Source organism: Oncorhynchus mykiss, chromosome 4, assembly GCF_013265735.2.
Source record: "Oncorhynchus mykiss isolate Arlee chromosome 4, USDA_OmykA_1.1, whole genome shotgun sequence".
Lineage (NCBI taxonomy): Eukaryota > Metazoa > Chordata > Actinopteri > Salmoniformes > Salmonidae > Oncorhynchus > Oncorhynchus mykiss.
The window spans coordinates 24,117,863-24,138,675 of NC_048568.1; the positions used below are offsets into that span (position 1 = coordinate 24,117,863).

Here is a 20,813-nt window from a genome sequence, read left to right on the forward strand (position 1 = left end):
GCTACAGGTGATCATGTTTATTGCTAATAGCATACCTGATAATATGGACCATGCAATGGCTATGTGCAGCTAGGTTTCCATCAAATTTGCAACAGATTTTGATGCGAATATTCGATAATCTGCATGAAACAATATGTATATTTTCCCACCAGGGATGTGTTTCTATCAAACCTACTTTTGCGGATGAATGGCTGTGCCTGATAAGGTAGTGCACATAAAAATAACTTTTGCCATTAAATTCCCATAAAAATACAAGTTAAATCGCATTTTCAACTCTTCAGATGGTTTTGTCAGAAAAACGGTTGCTTTATATAACAAAGGTGCTACTCTGGTGCTGCTCTCTAGCCAACAGCTCACAGATGCTGTGTGGGTAGGCTACCTACATTATGAGATTATTGCTAACAGTGATATTATTTATTTGTCAAACGGTAGGCAAGCATCGATCATCATGTCACCAGAATAAGACCCTCGATATTTATTGGAGCATCAAGCTCATCACCTTATACATTCACTAACCCTGTGAAGATCATTATAACTTATTTCATATGTAGCCTAATAAACTGCATGCTTTCCCCAATCGTAGTGGGTGGACCACACAAACATCATCACATGACAAAAAGATCCCACCACGTCGAACAAACAAATTGTCTGTCGGCATGTATAACATTTTACCGGCATTTCATGTTTCCATCAGCCATGTCGTGACTATTTTCATGAATCAGGTAATTAATCCGCATGAAATGGTTGGATGAAAATGTGGTTTGTGTTATTGGGCTCATTTCGGGAAGTGGAAATTGTAATTTAAAGGGTGTCATCAGAATTTATTTTTCATTCATTTGGAGTAGAATATCCTTTTTTTAAAGTCACCAGAACTGAGCTTCTCAGTCCTACATAAAAATTATCCAGGGACCCCGTGGGTTTACCCCCCACTGCTACAAATTTTCCATTTGAATCATCATTTTACCCTAATTCAATGGCTCTTGTCAAAACCAACTCCCCTCATCCCTCCAATGGCCTGGAAGCAGTACTGTACAGCCACAAGGTTACCAGTTTAACCAAGGGGCCGATATGTGATATAACTGTTTTAATAGGCCTTTGTTAGAGAGAGACCCGTGTGTTACACAAACCTCTCTGTTTCCTGCATCTCCCCTGGTCTTTGGTTTGGTAAGAATTTATTTGGTGGAACACCTCTCAGCCTCCTTGGGAAGTGATGTGCATGATTAGCAGCTCACATAACGGCCTCCATTTTATGTGCACTGTTTTTTTTATTGCGTCTCATTGGTTGCATCGACGCCTGGGCCAGCCTCCCCCGGTGATGTGTTTAGAGTCTGGTCAGTCGGTGTGTAGTAAAGTTCAAAAGTGCTTGCCTGAGCTGGAACGGTAATTATGCTCTAATTCACTAATTTAAAAAAGTCGCTGGTAATTGATTGGCGCTGAGAAATTATCTGCGGGAAGGGCAGGCTAGCGAATGACTCTCAAGGCGCTGGTTGAAGATGCCAGGCCTTCTACTGCTGCTGTCTTACTGCAAAGATTACATTGATATATTTGCTACACCATGACACTGTAGCGTTACTTCTAACTAAACGATACAACCAGTACATCACACACTGTTTAGTACAGGGCTCGGTTTCCCAAAAGCATTGTAGCACTTAGTTTCAATGGCATTAAGATGATCTTAGTGCCACGATGTTTTTGGGAAACCCAACCCAGGTCAGTTTCATAGCGTAGCACAATGCGGAGAGTAGGATGGAACCTTGACATTTTTTCCTGACAACATGACCTGATCAGTTCCTCATGTTTAGTTAAACCTCCTTCCCCTTCATCACTGATCGTATGTCCACATAAACCATGGACTAATACAGAACAGTCACGATAGTTGTCCTTAGTCCCTTTGAGGCACCCAAGATTTACATGGTGTTCAGAGCAGCGGTGGCTGTGTTTTATGAAGGTGTGTTATTTATAGCCCTGAGAGAGTGGATGGATGGTACTAAGGTGAGATGCATGGGTGTCTTTGTGCTTTTGAATAGGACACAGTAGAGATCACTACCCCAAGATTAATCACTAGGAGCAGCTGCCAAAGATGCAGAAATGTCCTTGTGTCCCACTACCCCTCCCTTATTACACACACACACACACACACACACACACACACACACACACGGTGTCCCTCACTCTCAATCAATTTTATGGCCCACTGGAAATGCATATTGATCACACCATCCTCTGACTTGGTTGCTAAGAAGCTATCAATGTATAATACAGGGAATGCTTGCATTTGGTATGAATTCCAGAAAATATAAGAAAGAGCAATTTGTCTTAGTCGGATTGTCAGTCTCTCTGAAATAGAATCAGAATAGGATCATGGTTGACCTGGTTTTGTTTCACTCTGTTGACCTCCCCCTCTGTCTTTATCTGGTTGTGTTTGGGTCTCTTTGTTTCTGTGGTTGTGTTGTGGTATCCCTCTCTCTGACCTGGTCTTGTTGTGGTCTTTGTCTCCACAGTCCAACGTTTGAAGCCTCTGCTGACGGTCAGCTTCACCTCTGGAGACATCAGCCTGATGAACAACTATGATGACCTCTCTCCCACTCTTATCCACACTGGCCTAAAAGGTATGTGTGTTTGTATCAAGGTTATTATAGATTTCATTTTTTAATTTTTTCTATTGCTCTTTAGATTTTTCAGTTCGTTTTAGACCTGATTTGCTAGTTTGTATTTGGTTTCAGTTGTATAAAAGTATTTCTATTTAATTTTTTATATTATTAAGTTTCAGTTTTATTGTTCGGGTCAGAAAGCATGCGCGGGCCAGGCTAGGAGCCATTTGTGTTGTGTAGTTTATTTTTTTATTTTCAGGGGGGGTTGTTATCTGGGGGTGGGGGTTGTTATCTGGGGGGCAGCATAAGCTATGCTACACTATGAAACTGACCTGGGCTGGGTTTCCCATCATACATAAGGTGATGATGGGTCAGGTCATAGGTTAGGCTTAAAGGGGCAGTCAGCAGTTGCTACATCCATTGATTCTTGAAGACTATAACTAATGTCTCAAGAGTGTAGTTTCAGCTGTTGTTCCTCATCAGAACCCCAAATATAAGCTTGTTTTACTACAATGTTTGTAAACAAAGTAAATGGTTAAAACTATCATTTTGATATCATGGATGGTCAGTCCTTGCATCCATAGCTCTGTCTATGAATGTTAAGTGGTTACATTTCTCCAGCCCCATCCCTCAGCTTTTTACCGAAGCAGTGGCGAGGATGACACTTTGTTTCAACTGCTAATTGGCCCTTTAAATTATGAAGTCAATCTCAATGTGACTGTGCTGAGTCTGGTGCAAAAAATATGGTGGAAGGAAACTCGCCCATGTTTACACCAATCCAATGCTTTTTTTGGACATGTACAGTGCATTCGGAATGTGTTCAGGCCCCTTGACCTTTTCCACATTTTGTTACGTTAAATGTATTAACTTCTTATGGTATAGGGGACGTTTGCTTCCCACTTGGGAAAAAAACAGGGAAAATGCAGCGCGGCAAATTCAAAATATGATATAAAAATCAAACTTTCATTAAATCACACATGCAAGATACTCAATTAAAGCTATACTCGTTGTGAATCCAGCCAACATGTCAGATTTTAAAAAGGCTTTTCGGCGAAAGCATAAGAAGCTATAATCTGATGATAGCACAATGTCAACAAAGAGAGTAGAATATTTCAACCCTGCAGGCGCTACACAAAACGCTGAAATAAAATATAAAACATGCATTACCTTTGACGAGCTTCTTTTGTTGGCACTCCAATATGTCCCATAAACATCACAATTGGTCCTTTTGTTCGATTAATTCCTTCCATATATAGTGCATTGCGAAAGTATTCGGCCCCCTTGAACTTTGCGACCTTTTGCCACATTTCAGGCTTCAAACATAAAGATATAAAACTGTATTTTTTTTTGTGAAGAATCAACAACAAGTGGGACACAATCATGAAGTGGAACGACATTTATTGGATATTTCAAACTTTTTTAACAAATCAAAAACTGAAAAATTGGGCGTGCAAAATTATTCAGCCCCCTTAAGTTAATACTTTGTAGCGCCACCTTTTGCTGCGATTACAGCTGTAAGTCGCTTGGGGTATGTCTCTATTGGTTTTGCACATCGAGAGACTGAAATTTTTTCCCATTCCTCCTTGCAAAACAGCTCGAGCTCAGTGAGGTTGGATGGAGAGCATTTGTGAACAGCAGTTTTCAGTTCTTTCCACAGATTCTCGATTGGATTCAGGTCTGGACTTTGACTTGGCCATTCTAACACCTGGATATGTTTATTATTGAACCATTCCATTGTAGATTTTGCTTTATGTTTTGGATCATTGTCTTGTTGGAAGACAAATCTCCGTCCCAGTCTCAGGTCTTTTGCAGACTCCATCAGGTTTTCTTCCAGAATGGTCATGTATCTGGCTCCATCCATCTTCCCATCAATTTTAACCATGATGCTGCCACCACCATGTTTGACAGTGGGGATGGTGTGTTCAGGGTGATGAGCTGTGTTGCTTTTACGCCAAACATAACGTTTTGCATTGTTGCCAAAAAGTTCAATTTTGGTTTCATCTGACCAGAGCACCTTCTTCCACATGTTTGGTGTGTCTCCCAGGTGGCTTGTGGCAAACTTTAAACAACACTTTTTATGGATATCTTTAAGAAATGGCTTTCTTCTTGCCACTCTTCCATAAAGGCCAAATTTGTGCAATATACGACTGATTGTTGTCCTATGGACAGAGTCTCCCACCTCAGCTGTAGATCTCTGCAGTTCATCCAGAGTGATCATGTGCCTCTTGGCTGCATCTCTGATCAGTCTTCTCCTTGTATGAGCTGAAAGTTTAGAGGGACGGCCAGGTCTTGGTAGATTTGCAGTGGTCTGATACTCCTTCCATTTCATTATTATCGCTTGCACAGGGCTCCTTGGGATGTTTAAAGCTTGGGAAATCTTTTTGTATCCAAATCCGGCTTTAAACTTCTTCACAACAGTATCTCGGACCTGCCTGGTGTGTTCCTTGTTCTTCATGATGCTCTCTGCGCTTTTAACGGACCTCTGAGACTATCACAGTGCAGGTGCATTTATACGGAGACTTGATTACACACAGGTGGATTGTATTTATCATCATTAGTCATTTAGGTCAACATTGGATCATTCAGTGATCCTCACTGAACTTCTGGAGAGAGTTTGCTGCACTGAAAGTAAAGGGGCTGAATAATTTTGCACGCCCAATTTTTCAGTTTTTGATTTGTTAAAAAAGTTTGAAATATCCAATAAATGTCGTTCCACTTCATGATTGTGTCCCACTTGTTGTTGATTCTTCACAAAAAAATACAGTTTTATATCTTCATGTTTGAAGCCTGAAATGTGGCAAAAGGTCGCAAAGTTCAAGGGGGCCGAATACTTTCGCAATGCACTGTATATCCAAATGTCCATTTATTTGACGCGTTTGATCCAGAAAAAAAAACAGTTTCCAAAAAACGCAACGTCACTACAAAATATTTCAAGTGTCCTATAAACTTTGCCATAATATTTCAAACTACTTTTCTAATACAACTTTAGGTATTTTTAAATGTTAATAATCTATCAAATTGTAGACGAGGCAATCTGTTTTCAATACAGGAAGTAAACAAACCATGCTCCTTTTTTACGTCTTGCGCAACTCTCAATAGTGTAACGTTGTTCCTGGATGTGCTTCTTCTTCGTTGCACAAATGAATAACATCAACCAAATTCCAAAGACTGGTGACATCCAGTGGAAGCGGTAGGAACTGAAAACAGGTTCATAAGAAATATCCCTTGGCAATAACAAGTCAGGGAACAGAGAGAGGCCAAAAAAAAAAAAATCTGAACAGTTAGTCCTCAGGGTTTTGCCTGCTACATAAGTTATGTTATACTCACAGACATGAACCTTAAGAGGTTTCCCCCCCCCCTCATCAATCTACACACAATACCCCAAAATGACAAAGCAAAAACAGGTTATTAGACATTTTTGTAATAAATAAATAAAATATCAAATTTACAAAAGTATTCAGAACATTTACTCAGTACTTTTGTTGAAGCACCTTTGGCAGCGATTCCAGCCTTGAATCTTCTTGGGTATGATGCTACAAGCTTGGCACACCTGTATTTGGAGAGTTTCTCCATTCTTCTCTGCAGATCCGCTCAAGCTCTGTCAGATTGGATGGGGAGCGTCGCTGCACAGCTATTTTCAGGTCTCTCTAGAGATGTTCAATCAGATTCATGTCCGGGCTCTGGCGGGGCCACTCAATGACATTCAGAGACTTGTTCCGAAACCACTCCTGCGTTGTCTTAGCTATGTGCTTAGGGTCGTTGTCCTGTTGGAAGGTAAGCCTTTTCCCCAGTCTGAGGTCCTGAACGCTCTAGAGCAGGTTTTCATCAAGGATCTCTCTGTACTTTGCTCCGTTCATCTTTCCCTTGATCCTGACTTGTCTCCCAGTCCCTGCCGCTGAAAAACATCCCCACAATGTTGCCACCACCATGCTTCACCATAGGGATGGTGTCAGGATTCTTCCAGACGTGACTCTAGGCATTCAGGCCAAAGAGTTCAATCTTGGTTTCATCAGACCAGAGAATCTGTTTTCTCATGGTCTGAGAGTCCTTTAGGTGCCTTTTTTGCAAACACCAAGCTGGCTGTCATGGCTTTTACTGAGGAGTGGCTTCTGTCTAGCCACTCTACATTAAAGGCCTGATTGGTGGAGTGCTGCAGAGATGGTAGTCCTTCTGGAAGGTTCTCCCATCTCCACAGAGGAACTCTGGAGCTCTGTCAGAGTGACCATCGGGTTCTTGGTCACCTCCCTGACCAAGGCACTTCTCACCCGATTGCTCAGTTTGGCCAGGCGGCCAGTTCTAGGAAGAGTCTAATTTAAAAATAGTCTTTACTGGCCAGCAAAACAAAAACAACATCTGTGTCAACTGTATAAAACAAAGTGTGTAGTGATATCTGACAAGTTCAACAAGTAGGCAGCCTTCTTAAACGCTATAAACACCCATTGGTGGTTCCAAACTTCTTCCATTTTAAGAATGGAGGCCACTGTGTTCTTGGGGACCTTCAATGCTCCAGAAATGTGTTGGTACACTTCCCCAAATCTGTAACTCGACACAATCTCGGCGCTCTACTGACAATTCATGGCTTGGTTTTTGCTCTGACATGCACTGTCAACTGTGGGACCTTATATACAGTTGAATTCGGAAGCTTACATATACTTAGGTTGGAGTCATTAAAACGTGTTTTTCAACCACTCCACAAATGTTTTCTTAACAAACTATAGTTTTGGCAAGTCGGTTAGGACATCTACTTTGTGCATGACACAAGTAATTTTTCCAACAATTGTTTACAGACAGATTATTTCCCTTATAATTCACTGTATCACAATTCCAGTGGGTCATAAGTTTACATACACTAAGTTGACTGTGCCTTTGAACAGCTTGGAAAATTCCAGAAAATTATGTAATGGCTTTAGAAACTTCTGATAGGCTAATTGACATCATTTGAGTCAATTGGAGGTGTACCTGTGGATGTATTTCATGGCCTACCTTCAAACTCTTTGCTTGACATCATGGGAAAATCAAAAGAAATCAGCCAAGACCTCAGGGGAAAAAAATGTAGACCTCCACAAGTCTGGTTCATCCTTGGGAACAATTTCCAAATGCTTGAAAGTATTACGTTCATCTGTACAAACAATAGTACACAAGTATAAACACCATGGGACCACGCAGCCGTCATACCGCTCAGGAAGGAGACACGTTCTGTCTCCTAGAGATGAACGTACTTTGGTGCGAGAAGTGCAAATCAATCCCAGAACAACAGCAAAGGACTTTGTGAAGATGCTGGTGGAAACAGGTACAAAAGTATCTATATCCACAGTAAAAATGAGTCCTATATCGACATAACCTGAAAGGCCGCTCAGCAAGGAAGAAGCCACTGCTCCAAAACCTCCAGAAAAAAGCCAGACTACGGTTTGCAACTGCACATGGGGACAAAGATCGTACTTTTTGGAGAAATGTCCTCTGGTCTGATGATACAGAAATAGATTTGTTTGGCCATAATGACCTTCGTTATGTTTGGAGGAAAAAGGGGGAGGCTTGCAAGCCGAAGAACACCATCCCAACTGTGAAGCACGGGGATGGCAGCATCGTGTTGTGGGAGTGGTTTGCTGCAGGAGGGACTGTTGCACTTCACAAAATAGATGGCATCATGTGGAAGGACAATTATGTGGATGTCTTGATATGTTGCTTCAATATATCAGTTAAAACTTGGTTGCAAATGGGTCTTCCAAATGGACAATTACCCAAAGCATACTTCCAAAGTTGGCAAAATGGCTTAAGAACAACATAGTCAAGGTATTGGAATGGCCAGCACAAAGCCCTGACCTCAATCCTATAGAACATTTGTGGGCAGAACTGAAAAGGCATGTGTGAGCAAGGAGGCCTACAAACCTGACTTAGTTATAGCAGCTCTGTCAGGAGGAATGGGCCAAAATTCACCCAATTTAATGTGGGAAGCTTGTTGAGGCTACCCAAAATGTTTGACCCAAGTTAAGCAATTTAAAGGCAATGCTACCAAATATTAATTGAGTGTATGTAAACTTCTGACCCACTGGGAATGTGATGAAAGAAATAAAAGCTGAAAGAAATCATTCTCTCTACTATTATTCTGACATTTCACATTCTTAAAATAAGGTGGTGATCCTAACTGACCTAAGACAGGGAATTTTTACTTGGATTAAATGTCAGGAATTGTGAAAAACTGAGTTTAAATTTATTTGGCCAAGGTGTATGTAAACTTCCGACTTCAACTGTAGATAGGTGTGTGCCTTTCCAAATCATGTCCAATCAATTGAATTTACCACAGGTGGACTCCAATCAAGTTATAGAAACTTCTCAAGGACGATCAATGGAAGCGGGATGCACCTAAGCTCAATTTTGCTTGGATTTAGGCAACCTGGGGGAAAAAAACAGATTCTCACTATCTTCTGCTTTCTAGGCCTATATCACCCACATTGGTCAGTGGTGTTCTTAAGGGTAAGTGTTTTGTGTGTGTGAACTCTTCATGTATTCTCTTCTCTGTGTGTGGTAGATGTGGTAGTCCAGTGGTGTTCTCAGGGGGATCTCCTGGCCGTGGCTGGGATGGAGAGAGCTGTCTTGCCCCCCGACTCCTCCTGTCTACCTCCCACCAGAAACGCCGTCGTCAAGTTCTACAACGTCTGCGGAGAACACATCTACACACTGGACACGCCTGCACAAGTAATAACACACACACTTAGACCAGCTCCTGCGGCACAGATGACACACACACACACACTCCAGCATCCACAACACATCTTCAGTACCACACACACAACACCTTACATTGGTAAACATACTATTGAGAAGTCACATCATACAGTGCCTTGCGAAAGTATTCGGCCCCCTTGAACTTTGCGACCTTTTGCCACATTTCAGGCTTCAAACATAAAGATATAAAACTGTATTTTTTTGTGAAGAATCAACAACAAGTGGGACACAATCATGATGTGGAACGACATTTATTGGATATTTCAAACTTTTTTAACAAATCAAAAACTGAAAAATTGGGCGTGCAAAATTATTCAGCCCCTTTACTTTCAGTGCAGCAAACTCTCTCCAGAAGTTCAGTGAGGATCTCTGAATGATCCAATGCTGACCTAAATGACTAATGATGATAAATACAATCCACCTGTGTGTAATCAAGTCTCCGTATAAATGATCCTGCACTGTGATAGTCTCAGAGTTCCGTTAAAAGCGCAGAGAGCATCATGAAGAACAAGGAACACACCAGGCAGGTCCGAGATACTGTTGTGAAGAAGTTTAAAGCCGGATTTGGATACAAAAAGATTTCCCAAGCTTTAAACATCCCAAGGAGCACTGTGCAAGCGATAATATTGAAATGGAAGGAGTATCAGACCACTGCAAATCTACCAAGACCTGGCCGTCCCTCTAAACTTTCAGCCCATACAAGGAGAAGACTGATCAGAGATGCAGCCAAGAGGCCCATGATCACTCTGGATGAACTGCAGAGATCTACAGCTGAGGTGGGAGACTCTGTCCATAGGACAACAATCAGTCGTATATTGCACAAATCTGGCCTTTATGGATGAGTGGCAAGAAGAAAGCCATTTCTTAAAGATATCCATAAAAAGTGTTGTTTAAAGTTTGCCACAAGCCACCTGGGAGACACACCAAACATGTGGAAGAAGGTGCTCTGGTCAGATGAAACCAAAATTGAACTTTTTGGCAACAATGCAAAACGTTATGTTTGGCGTAAAAGCAACACAGCTCATCACCCTGAACACACCATCCCCACTGTCAAACATGGTGGTGGCAGCATCATGGTTTGGGCCTGCTTTTCTTCAGCAGGGACAGGGAAGATGGTTAAAATTGATGGGAAGATGGATGGAGCCAAATACAGGACCATTCTGGAAGAAAACCTGATGGAGTCTGCAAAAGACCTGAGACTGGGACGGAGATTTGTCTTCCAACAAGACAATGATCCAAAACATAAAGCAAAGTCTACAATGGAATGGTTCAAAGATAAACATATCCAGGTGTTAGAATGGCCAAGTCAAAGTCCAGACCTGAATCCAATCGAGAATCTGTGGAAAGAACTGAAAACTGCTGTTCACAAATGCTCTCCATCCAACCTCACTGAGCTCGAGCTGTTTTGCAAGGAGGAATGGGAAAAAATGTCAGTCTCTCGATGTGCAAAACTGATAGAGACATACCCCAAGCGACTTACAGCTGTTATCGCAGCAAAAGGTGGCGCTACAAAGTATTAACTTAAGGGGGCTGAATAATTTTGCACGCCCAATTTTTCAGTTTTTGATTTGTTAAAAAAGTTTGAAATATCCAATAAATGTCGTTCCACTTCATGATTGTGTCCCACTTGTTGTTGATTCTTCACAAAAAATACAGTTTTATATCTTTATGTTTGAAGCCTGAAATGTGGCAAAAGGTCGCAAAGTTCAAGGGGGCCGAATACTTTCGCAAGGCACTGTATGCTATGAGTTCCATAGAATAATCACCATCCCTGTTCTCCCCAGCGTCCCATCACCACGCTGTGCTGGGGTCACCGGGACTCTCGTCTGTTCTTGGCTTGTGGCCCGGTACTCTACGTGGTGCGGGTGGAGCACCGGGTGGCCAGCCTGCAGCTGCTGTGCCAGCAGGGCATTGCCGGGGCGCTCCGGGAGGAGAAGGACGTGGCAAAGCTCACCATGCCCTCTCGTCTCTGTTCTTACGTCACCACAGCCTTCACACCCACCATCAAGGTACAGGGTTTATGAGATGTCGCATACAGTATGGATATGTGTCTGGGAGGGTGAGGATATGCTACTCTATGAAATGGGGAGGTTGAGGGTTCTGGTTTACCCACCTGGCAGTTTATACAGACTGACATTCAATACAAACGGTCATTCAGGGTCATAATTCCAGGGTAAGATAGAGGGTTGAAAAAGTGTTTAGCAAGGGATAAAATTGCTACTTGACTTGAGTCAGCACCAGGAGTCGCCGCTTTGTGCCAGAATGCACCTCATCCATTCATCCTTTCTCTCTCTCTCTCTCTCTCCACCTCTAGCCCCCCATTCCAGACCCCAACAATATGCGTGACTTTGTGAGTTACCCGACGGCGGGGAACGAGCGGCTGCACTGCACCATGAAGCGGACGGAGGACAACCCTGAGGTGGGCGGGCCCTGCTACACCCTCTACCTGGAGTACCTGGGGGGCTTGGTGCCCATCCTCAAGGGCCGACGCATCAGCAAGCTCCGTCCCGAGTTCGTGATCATGGACCCCAAGACGGACGGCAAAGCAGGTGAGGTTTTCTGACGAAACTGTGTGAGGAAAGTGTTGGTGGTGTTTGTTTAGAAAATATCACATTGAAATCCTGCTCCATTATGGCTGTTCTAACGATGATTCTAGACGATTCTGTTGCTTTGGGAGCTGGTTCAGCTTCTCGTATGACTGCTTTTTACTTAAAAAGTGTGAAGTCAGTATCTTCTTGTTAATAACCGTTAGTTACTCAAATATAATTTGTCAGTCTGCTGCCTAGCCAGAGCCTCCTTCCCTGCTCCCCTGGTACTTTTCTGTTCATATAACATGCAGGACTAACTTGTGGTGAAGAAGTTTCAGACAGTGTTGGTTGAGTGTTCTCAGTGTTTAATAGTCCCCCAGCCAGCCAGCCACAGTACAGAGCAGACTGGGCCCCTGTTAACTACTTAATGGCCTCTGGTATCTACCATAAATCACCTCCCTCTCCACTGCCCTCTCCTGTGATAAATGAATCCAGCCATGAAATGTATGCAGCCCATTCACTCTTAAATGCTGATAAAATAAATGATCTTGACCTAAACTGGAGCAGTTGCGGTTCGGGGGCCCCATATGAATGAGAGAAGTTACTTGGAAACAATAGTTTGGGGGACTAAATAAGTTGAAAATGTTGTGTTAGTGAGTGTGCGTCTGAAATTGGATATGATTTGTCAGTTTGTTCTTGCATGTCTAAGAAGAGGTGAAGGAAGTGTGCCCCCTGCTGTTAACACTGGGGATATGTATTTGTTGTGATAAAGGAAATAAACGTTGGTAAAGTCACGGTGGTTCGGTTGGAAACCTATCAATGTCAGTTTGACTTATATCCCCATATGCAGAGATGTACTGTAGTGCCTCTTGAGTCAGTGACACTTAACGAATGATCACCCTGATGATATTATTCATAGAGCAGTAGACAGACACCCATCATTTCCCCATCACACCAACTTCATTGTATTACCCTCCACCCATCTTTCTTTCTCTCCATCCCCTGTTTTCCTCTCTCCTTCCAGATGAGGTGTATGGGAACAGTCTGATCTCGTCGATGATAGACAGCTGTAACTGTTCAGACTCCAGTGATATAGAGCTGAGTGACGACTGGGTCGGCAAGAAATCCCCAAAGATATCCAGAGGCAGCAAGTCTCCCAAACTTCCCAGGTAATAAACAGCCTTTATACTGCATTCATTAATGAATTACAAGCATGTGTTTGATTTAGATTCTTTGTTTTACTCACCATTTTGGGACAATTCTATTATTTGGAGTTCGAGGAAACCCACATGTTCTGTTTGGACCTATAAAGTACTGACTAAGCCACTGCATTTTTGTCTACTAATGCTGCTTGAATGTTATGCACTGTTTTTGTTTCATTTGTTTCACTGCATCCCTAAACCTTTCTCTTTCATGTGCTACCTTCTCTGTAGAGACTTAGTCTGTCCCTTTACCAACAGAATCAATATTGACCCCAGAAAGTCCCCCAAACTGTCCCGCGCTACCCAGGAGATCTCGCGGTCGCCACGGTTACCCATCCGGAAGCCGTCCATTGGGTCCCCAAGTCTCACCCGCAGAGAGTTCCCCTTAGATGACATCACACAGGTAATGGACCGCATTCTGATTTCCTTTGTGTCCTATCATCATACATTTGAGTTTTAGGGATTTGAAGAAGTACTGATTTGAATGTGGGTTTTGTCTTTTGCAGCATAACTACCTTGCTCAGGTCACATCCAACATTTGGGGAACAAAGTTTAAGATTGTGGGACTTGCCACCTTCTTGCCAACCAATCTTGGTGCAGGTAACTACCAATCAGTTACTTCTGAGGGAAATTTAAATGATTTAACTATGGTTCCAATGAATGTAACAACCTTCTCCCCTCTTTCTTTTGCCCCTCCCTTCTATTGCTTTCTCTCTATCCCTCCACTTATCTCTCTCTCTCTCAGTGATCTACAAGACAAGTCTGCTCCACCTGCAGCCCAGACAGATGACCATCTACCTGCCGGAGGTGCGTAAGATCTCTATGGACTACATCAACCTGCCTGTGTTCAGCCCCAACGTCTTCAGTGAGGATGAGGATGACCTGCCAGTCACCGGGGCCTCGGGCGTGGCCGACGACAACCCTCCCTGCACTGTCAACATCCCCATTGCCCCCATCCACAGTCCCGCCCAGGCCATGTCCCCCACCCAGAGCATCGGCCTGGTCCAGTCCCTCCTAGCCAATCAGAACGTCCAGCTGGACGTCCTATCCAATCCCACGGCCATCTCCTCCGTGGCTTCTGCAGGGGCAGGGGGGTCGTCTGACCAGGGCCAGGACACCATCCTGACCGCCCAGTACACGGTTCCCAGCAGGTACTCCAGTCCTGGACAGGTCATCTTTGGAGGGCTGGAGATGAGCCGGCTTCTGGTTGGGCCTCCTCCCTCTCATCACCACCAACAACAACAACAAAGCCATCCACAGAGCCATCAACAACCACTGCAGCAACATCATCAGCAACAACAAATTCAGCATCAACAACAACAGCAGCTTCAGCATCACCATCAACAGCTACAACAACAGCAACAACGACTAGCGCAGCAACATCACCAACAGCAACTGGCACAGCAACATCAACAGCAGATCCAGCAGCAGCAGATGCTGCAACACCAACAGATGCAGCAGCAGCAGATCCAGCAGCAGCAGCAACACATTCAACAGCAGATCCAGCACATGCAGCAACAGCAGCAGCACATCCAACAACAACACCAACAACAGCTCCAGCACCAACAACAGCTCCAGCAGCAGTTACAGCAGCAGCAACACACACAGCAGCTGCAGCAACAGCAGCAACAGATACAGCAGCATATGCAACAACAACAGCATCAGCAGCACCATCAGATGCAGCAACAGCAGCAGATACAACAGCACCATCAGATGCAGCAACAGCTCCAGATATCTGTCCCCTCTCAGGTGTCAGGTGCAGCAGTGCACCAGCTCCAACAGGGTGCGCTCCAGATCCCTGTCCCCCACCCTGCAGGGGGGCTGGTGGCTGAGAGAAGGGTCAGTGTGGAACATGAGCACCTGCTGAAGATTAAACCCACCCGCTCTGCCCCCCAGCTGGCTGAGGGGGACACGGTGGTGTTCAGCGCCCCTCTGGAGCTCAGCAAGATGAACCCCCCGCCCCCCTACCCTGGGACGGTGGCCGCAGCTGCAGCCTCTGCCTCTGCTGCAGCAGCCAACGCCGCCTCTGGACAGGCTGGGGGCAGTAACGGCACCCCGCCGCCAGTGGACCTGTGCCTGAAGAAGGGCGAGTTCTCCCTGTATCCTCCTGGCCAGCAGGCGGCACAGTACCCAACGCCGCTAGGCTACGAGCGGATAACTACGTTTGACAGCAGGGGTAACGTGGAAGAGGTGTGCCGGCCTCGAACGCGGCTTGTCTGCAACCAGAACATTTACACGCTCCAGGTCCCGGGAAGCTCAGCAACCCTCCGGGTTACCTCCTCTTCTTCCTCAACAGACGGGAAGAAGATTCAGCTGCCCTACGCCTCGGCAACCCTCAACAGGCTCACCGTTCCCCGCTATTCCATACCCAGTGGAGATCCGCCCCCCTACCCCGACACAGCCAATCAGAACACCTCAGGGGGGAGGAGCACCGGACAGAGGCTGGACAGCAGTCTGATCCATGCCACACTCAGGCGGAACAGCCGAGAGGCCGCTCTCAAAGTTTCCCAGATGCTGGACCCTCAGAGGACCCTGCCCACTAAAGCCAAATCCCAAAATGCTGCACTGGCGTCTTCCTACCAACAAAGGGTGCCCAAAGCCCTGTACACCTGCAGTCAGTGCAGTAGTAACAGCAGTGGGCTTAGTAGTGCAGCCAGCAGTGCTCCCAGTGGGACTGCGAATGGAATCGCAGGAGGTACAATCATTAGACAGGATTTTCCTCCAGGGAATGGAGCTCCTCACAGCACGGTGATCGTCCACTCCAACAGCGCTTCTCCCCTAGTCTCTCAATCCTCATACAACCTGGATGGCTCTGGGAATGGAGGAGGAGGTGGGAACAGAGACAGGGCTGATTATGTGAACTCAGCCTTCACAGAGGATGAAGCACTGAGTCAGTCATTGAGGCATCTGGCACTAGGGGGTGCAGATGTGTCTGGACTGACAGTCAAGAGGCCACCGCCATACCAGTGGGACCCAGCCACCACTGAGGAGGTGTGGGTGCCCCAGGAACGGACCGGTACTCTGAGCTCTGCTGGCCACACCGGACCCCACAAACCACCCCCGCTAATCCTCAGCCCAGCCCAGCACCTCGACATCTCCCGGCTGCCTTTCATCCTCTCCCCCAAGTCCCCCACCAGCCCCAGTGCTGCCTCTTTCCAGGCTGCCGCTGCAGCTGCAGGTTACCAGATCTCCCTTCAGTACGCTCCTGGCACAACCTATAGTGGGCCCCAGCAGCAGCCCATGCCAGGCTCTCCCCGTCTCTGCTCCCCTAAGGAGATGGTGGCCCCGGTCCCTTTCAACCAGCAGGATGCCACCCTGGTCCTCCCACCTGGCTATCCAGCCAACCTGTCTAACCTGGCCTGCTGCCCCCTCCCTCCAATGTACCCGGGGGGAAGCTCCTGTGCCGGGCTCCCCATCCCCCCCATTGCCCTACACACCCCCTGGGGCACCTACAACCCCTGCCCCCCCATGCCCAGCCCCTCGGGGACACTGCCCCCCATGCCCCCCAAGCACTCTCAGATGATGGTGGACAAGTCAGTCCTCTCTCCCCCTCCTCCCCCACCGCCTCCCCCTCCACCGCCCCCAGCAGAGCTGCAGCTGCAGGGTCATGGTGGCTCACCAGAGGCCATGGCAATGGAGGCCGGAGAGGGCTTCCAGGAGGTCCTCTCCCTCAACGAGAGCCCCGTGCCCAGCAGTGCTGAGAAGTTTGGCAAGAAGAACCGCAAGCGGGCAGATGGCAGGGCTGAGGAGGCCAATGCACCGGCCATCGCCGAGGGAGGCAAATCCAAGAAGGAGGGCCGGGCCCTGGGTGACTTCAACTCTCTGATCTCCAGCCCGCGGCTGGGCAGCAGGGAAAAGAAGAAGCCCAAAGGCCAGAAGGAGCAGCAGCTGAAGGCTAAGAAGCTGAACAAGGCTCCCACAAACAGCGAATTTCAGGACAGCTCAGAGAGTGAACCTGAGCTCTTCATCAGCGGGGATGAGCTGCTCAATCAGTGCCAGAGCGGCAAGAAGGGCTGGAAGAGCAAGAGGAGCCTACGGGCGGCCAGCGAGCTAGAGGAGATCAAGTGCCGCAAGGCCAATGAGAAGGAGGACCGCGGGTTGGGAAGCCAGGGCTTTGTTTATGTGATGGCCAACAAGCAGCCACTGTGGAATGAGGCCACTCAGGTCTACCAGCTGGACTTTGGGGGACGTGTCACACAGGAGTCGGCCAAGAACTTCCAGATCGAACTGGAGGGGAGACAGGTGAGTTGGCTAGAGATGTAGTTTTTACACATAGATGGGAAGTTGGGTATAGATAGTGTAGGAATGTAGAAGAGTGAATCCATTAGTTTCTAAGAATATGACATGGAATAAATATAATTCAGCATTCAGTAGGGAAATAGCTCAGACAATCTGAAATGTTGTTTGTTAGCTTCCTGTGTATGTTCTCTGACTGTGTTTGTTTGTGTTTGTGACCAGGTGATGCAGTTTGGCAGGATTGACGGCAACGCCTACATCCTGGACTTCCAGTACCCGTTCTCTGCTGTTCAAGCCTTCGCAGTGGCTCTTGCTAATGTTACTCAACGCCTCAAATGAGGTCCCACCCCCTCTTACACTGAATACTAGCGAGGATCGGAACACCTGCTGGAAGGACAAGATTATTTAATTTGAAGTTACTTTAATATTGGAGAAAAGACTGAAATGAACTCTGTTTGCATATCGCATCGCAAGCGAGAAAACGAGACACTGTGGTGCTGCACTGCCCAATGTGGCCACCAGAGGGTGCAATAAGCATGGGCTGCAGGCGTTGGAGCAGGGCCATAGTTTGCCTTGGCACAGTCAGCGGTCCCCTGTACTGCTTACAGGGCCCAAGAGCTCAGCTTTCTGTAGTCGTCATGCAAATAAATGCTGCTTTAGCTAATGAAAGCTAGCTAGTGGAAAGACTTAACTTACAACCTTCTAACGGTTTGGGTTTCCTGTCGGTATGGTCCCGAGAGATGAGTCGTTCTCTCTGTGCGGTTTTAAAAAGGAGCAGCAGTAATACTTGAAAAAACTATCTGGAAGATTGAAGATGTCGTTTTTTTTCTTTCCAGAGCGTACAGGTACTACTGGGCACTGAAATCCGTTGCTGTATGAAACCGTTATCATCACTTTATAACACTGCTTTGGCGTTTAGGTTTTTACACCTAAAGATCAAACTTTCTGGGGGGGAAATCTAGGCTTTTGAAATGTTATTTTTTAGTTATCTGCCATGTGTTTTGTTACAATCCAAATCTATCTTGGCTGGATTTGAGGTTTCAAAATATGCATTGTATTGTTGGAGCACTAGCACACGCAAATGCGCAAGTTGTCTGATTTCCCTGTTGTTAGAAACTCTGGAGAGGTAAAAGATGTAAGCTGAACGGCAGTCCTTGGAATTTGAAGGAAAAAAAAGATGATGTAGCTCATATGGTTTAATGTATCTCTGCATTTGTTTTTCCTCTTGTTACGAATAGGTCATACAGTATTCAGATATGAATTTTAACATTGTAATTGTTCTTCGTATTCATGTTGTTTATTATACAATCTTAGTACCTTGTTTACATGGATTTCAAGATGTCTGCTTTATTTGGGAGAGACAGACTTAATTGAAATGCTGTTCTGTACACTACAAAATCGGTGTGTTTTAAAATGGTTTTACAGAATAGTTGTGACCGTTATCCTGTATCTCCCATTTTTATCATGGTGACATATTGACGGGGACACAAACAAAGATCCTAGAGGTAAGAGTTCACCAATCCGACCTTTGTTTCCCTGACATGAAGTAATTTGTCACTTGCTGTCACTTCTGTGAAGTGAGCGTCATCGTGTAGGCGTGTCCTACTCTTAAGCCCACACTAAAGGAGTAAGCAAGGTACAGGAAATACTTTTGTATATTTCACCTATGCCATTTCATTATTATTATTATTATTATTATTATAATTTTTAAGTCATGTAAATAACTGCCACATATCATTCATAAATATTGTAAAATGATCTGGTGGAGTTGGACAGTTGTTTTCATCGTAGCCCACTGTGTATGTTCAATATTATGGAGGATAGCTGTAGTACAGTAGTATAAATATAGAAATACACTATAATCCCTGAGAAACCTGACATCTTTCTATTCTTTCAGTCTTTGAAGATAGCGTTCTCCTTAATTGAGGTTATCTTAACCTGTTAGAACTTGGCAAGCTGAAACTGCAATCTTTTAAGCTGACTAGTTTTTGTTAGACATCCTGGCTTGGGTCTCTATGCGTTGTGAACAGTCTGCAGGGCTGGGGATGGATGCTGGCGCAAAAGCAGATAGACACTTCAAATATTTGCAGACTTAAGTGTGGTAAGATACCTGTTAACATCATCCACACTACTAATTTTCAAACATATCATTGGATTTTTTTTAATTTTTTTTTTAAATCAAACTAAAATATCTATTTGATGGATGGTTAGGATCACTTCAAAACGTGTGTGCCAAAAAATGGAAATACTATAATTTGGAAGATTAATACAAAGGGGCCTAGATCACTTGTGTGACAGAGAGAGATCACTCCGGACCAGATCCACACATCATGGTCTTGACAGCAATGAGATTATTAGATTAGATTTTTCTTTCTTCCTCTGAGCTGCATGTGATAGTTGTTGGTTGGGGTGGGATTAAGATGGACCTGATTCAAAGAAAATAAAATTTCTTAAACATGTCTGTCAATGTTCATTTTTGTGTTAACAATTTTGTTGTGCAATATTTTCTAAAGAAAGGTCCTCCCCTCACCAACACTGTTTGACAACCCTTCACACTAGTAGTGTGGGGGAAACTATGATATTCAATTTCTTTTTGCTGGTCTGTACATTTATTTCTGAGATTTTTTTCTTAAGCTAAAGGCTGTACATAACTTGTTGACTTTGCTGAACATTTCTTTCTGTTGAAAGGGGTTTGTTACTGGTGTAGCCTATTTGTCAGATCATGGGAGGGGGTGGGCAAGTAGGGAAGAGACAACTTTTCAATATGTGTTCTGTGAAGTTTGCAGTGGATGGGAGAAGATCTGATGAAGTGCCCTGTCCTTGAGTGTAGTTGGTAGTAGTCATTTAAGGAAGTATGTGTCAAGTGTGTTCAATTGTGAGGTCAACCGATCCCATAAGTGTTATCTATGTTAACTTCTTCAGTGTGTGTATTTCCACCAATTCTCCCCCTCGAGAAAGCGAAACCTTTTTCACTCCGTTAAGAGTTTTATCTTTTTGTTTATTCTCACCATGCAATGGAAATCTACGCATTCATGGTGTTGACTGACTGGTCAATTTTGATTGTGCATTATTTCAATACAACTCACACATCAGTCCACATGACATGACCGTTTGGATAAGCCACTGAAAACATGTATAGATCTCCCTTGGACACTGGTTTAGGATTCTAAATGAATTCATTTGAGGTGGTAACCTGTAGTAGACATTGTAGGATTTGGCTTTTCGTTTGATCAGAAATGTGCTTTGTACATGTAGTTGTAGACATATATAGGAGAAAAAAAACTTGAAAAAATCTGAGTGATTTGGTGACTGAATGTTTATAGTGAACGGTAGTAAGGCATGCCATGTTAATTATTTTACAATTGTATATGTCACGCATCTTTTGAATAAAATGTCATTGTTTCAGATTTTGTTTTGTGTCTAGTCTGTTTGGGATGTGCTATTATCGTTCAAGCACTACAGAGTGCCTTGGAACCCTGTGGGAACCCTGTAGGTGTTTCATAATGAAACATTTATGATTTCTTTATCCTTGT

The 20,813-nt window shown here is 44.8% G+C and overlaps 1 protein-coding gene across 2 annotated transcripts in view; it reads left to right on the plus strand.

The window, feature by feature from the left end:
* tulp4a (TUB like protein 4a) overlaps window positions 1-20,687 on the plus strand; it is a 55,695-nt gene extending 35,008 nt beyond the window's left edge. The window contains exons 6-14 of one of the 2 annotated variants that reach the window (XM_036975984.1): window positions 2,502-2,609; window positions 9,118-9,284; window positions 11,099-11,323; window positions 11,629-11,863; window positions 12,867-13,011; window positions 13,276-13,447; window positions 13,551-13,644; window positions 13,790-17,286; window positions 17,503-20,687. In XM_036975984.1, coding sequence (XP_036831879.1) covers window positions 2,502-2,609; window positions 9,118-9,284; window positions 11,099-11,323; window positions 11,629-11,863; window positions 12,867-13,011; window positions 13,276-13,447; window positions 13,551-13,644; window positions 13,790-17,286; window positions 17,503-17,619 — 4,760 coding nt within the window. In that variant the 3' untranslated portion in view covers window positions 17,620-20,687. The remainder of the gene's footprint in view (window positions 1-2,501; window positions 2,610-9,117; window positions 9,285-11,098; window positions 11,324-11,628; window positions 11,864-12,866; window positions 13,012-13,275; window positions 13,448-13,550; window positions 13,645-13,789; window positions 17,287-17,502) is intronic. The other variant, XM_036975985.1, reaches the window with a different exon arrangement.
* The last annotated feature ends 126 nt before the right edge of the window (window positions 20,688-20,813 follow it).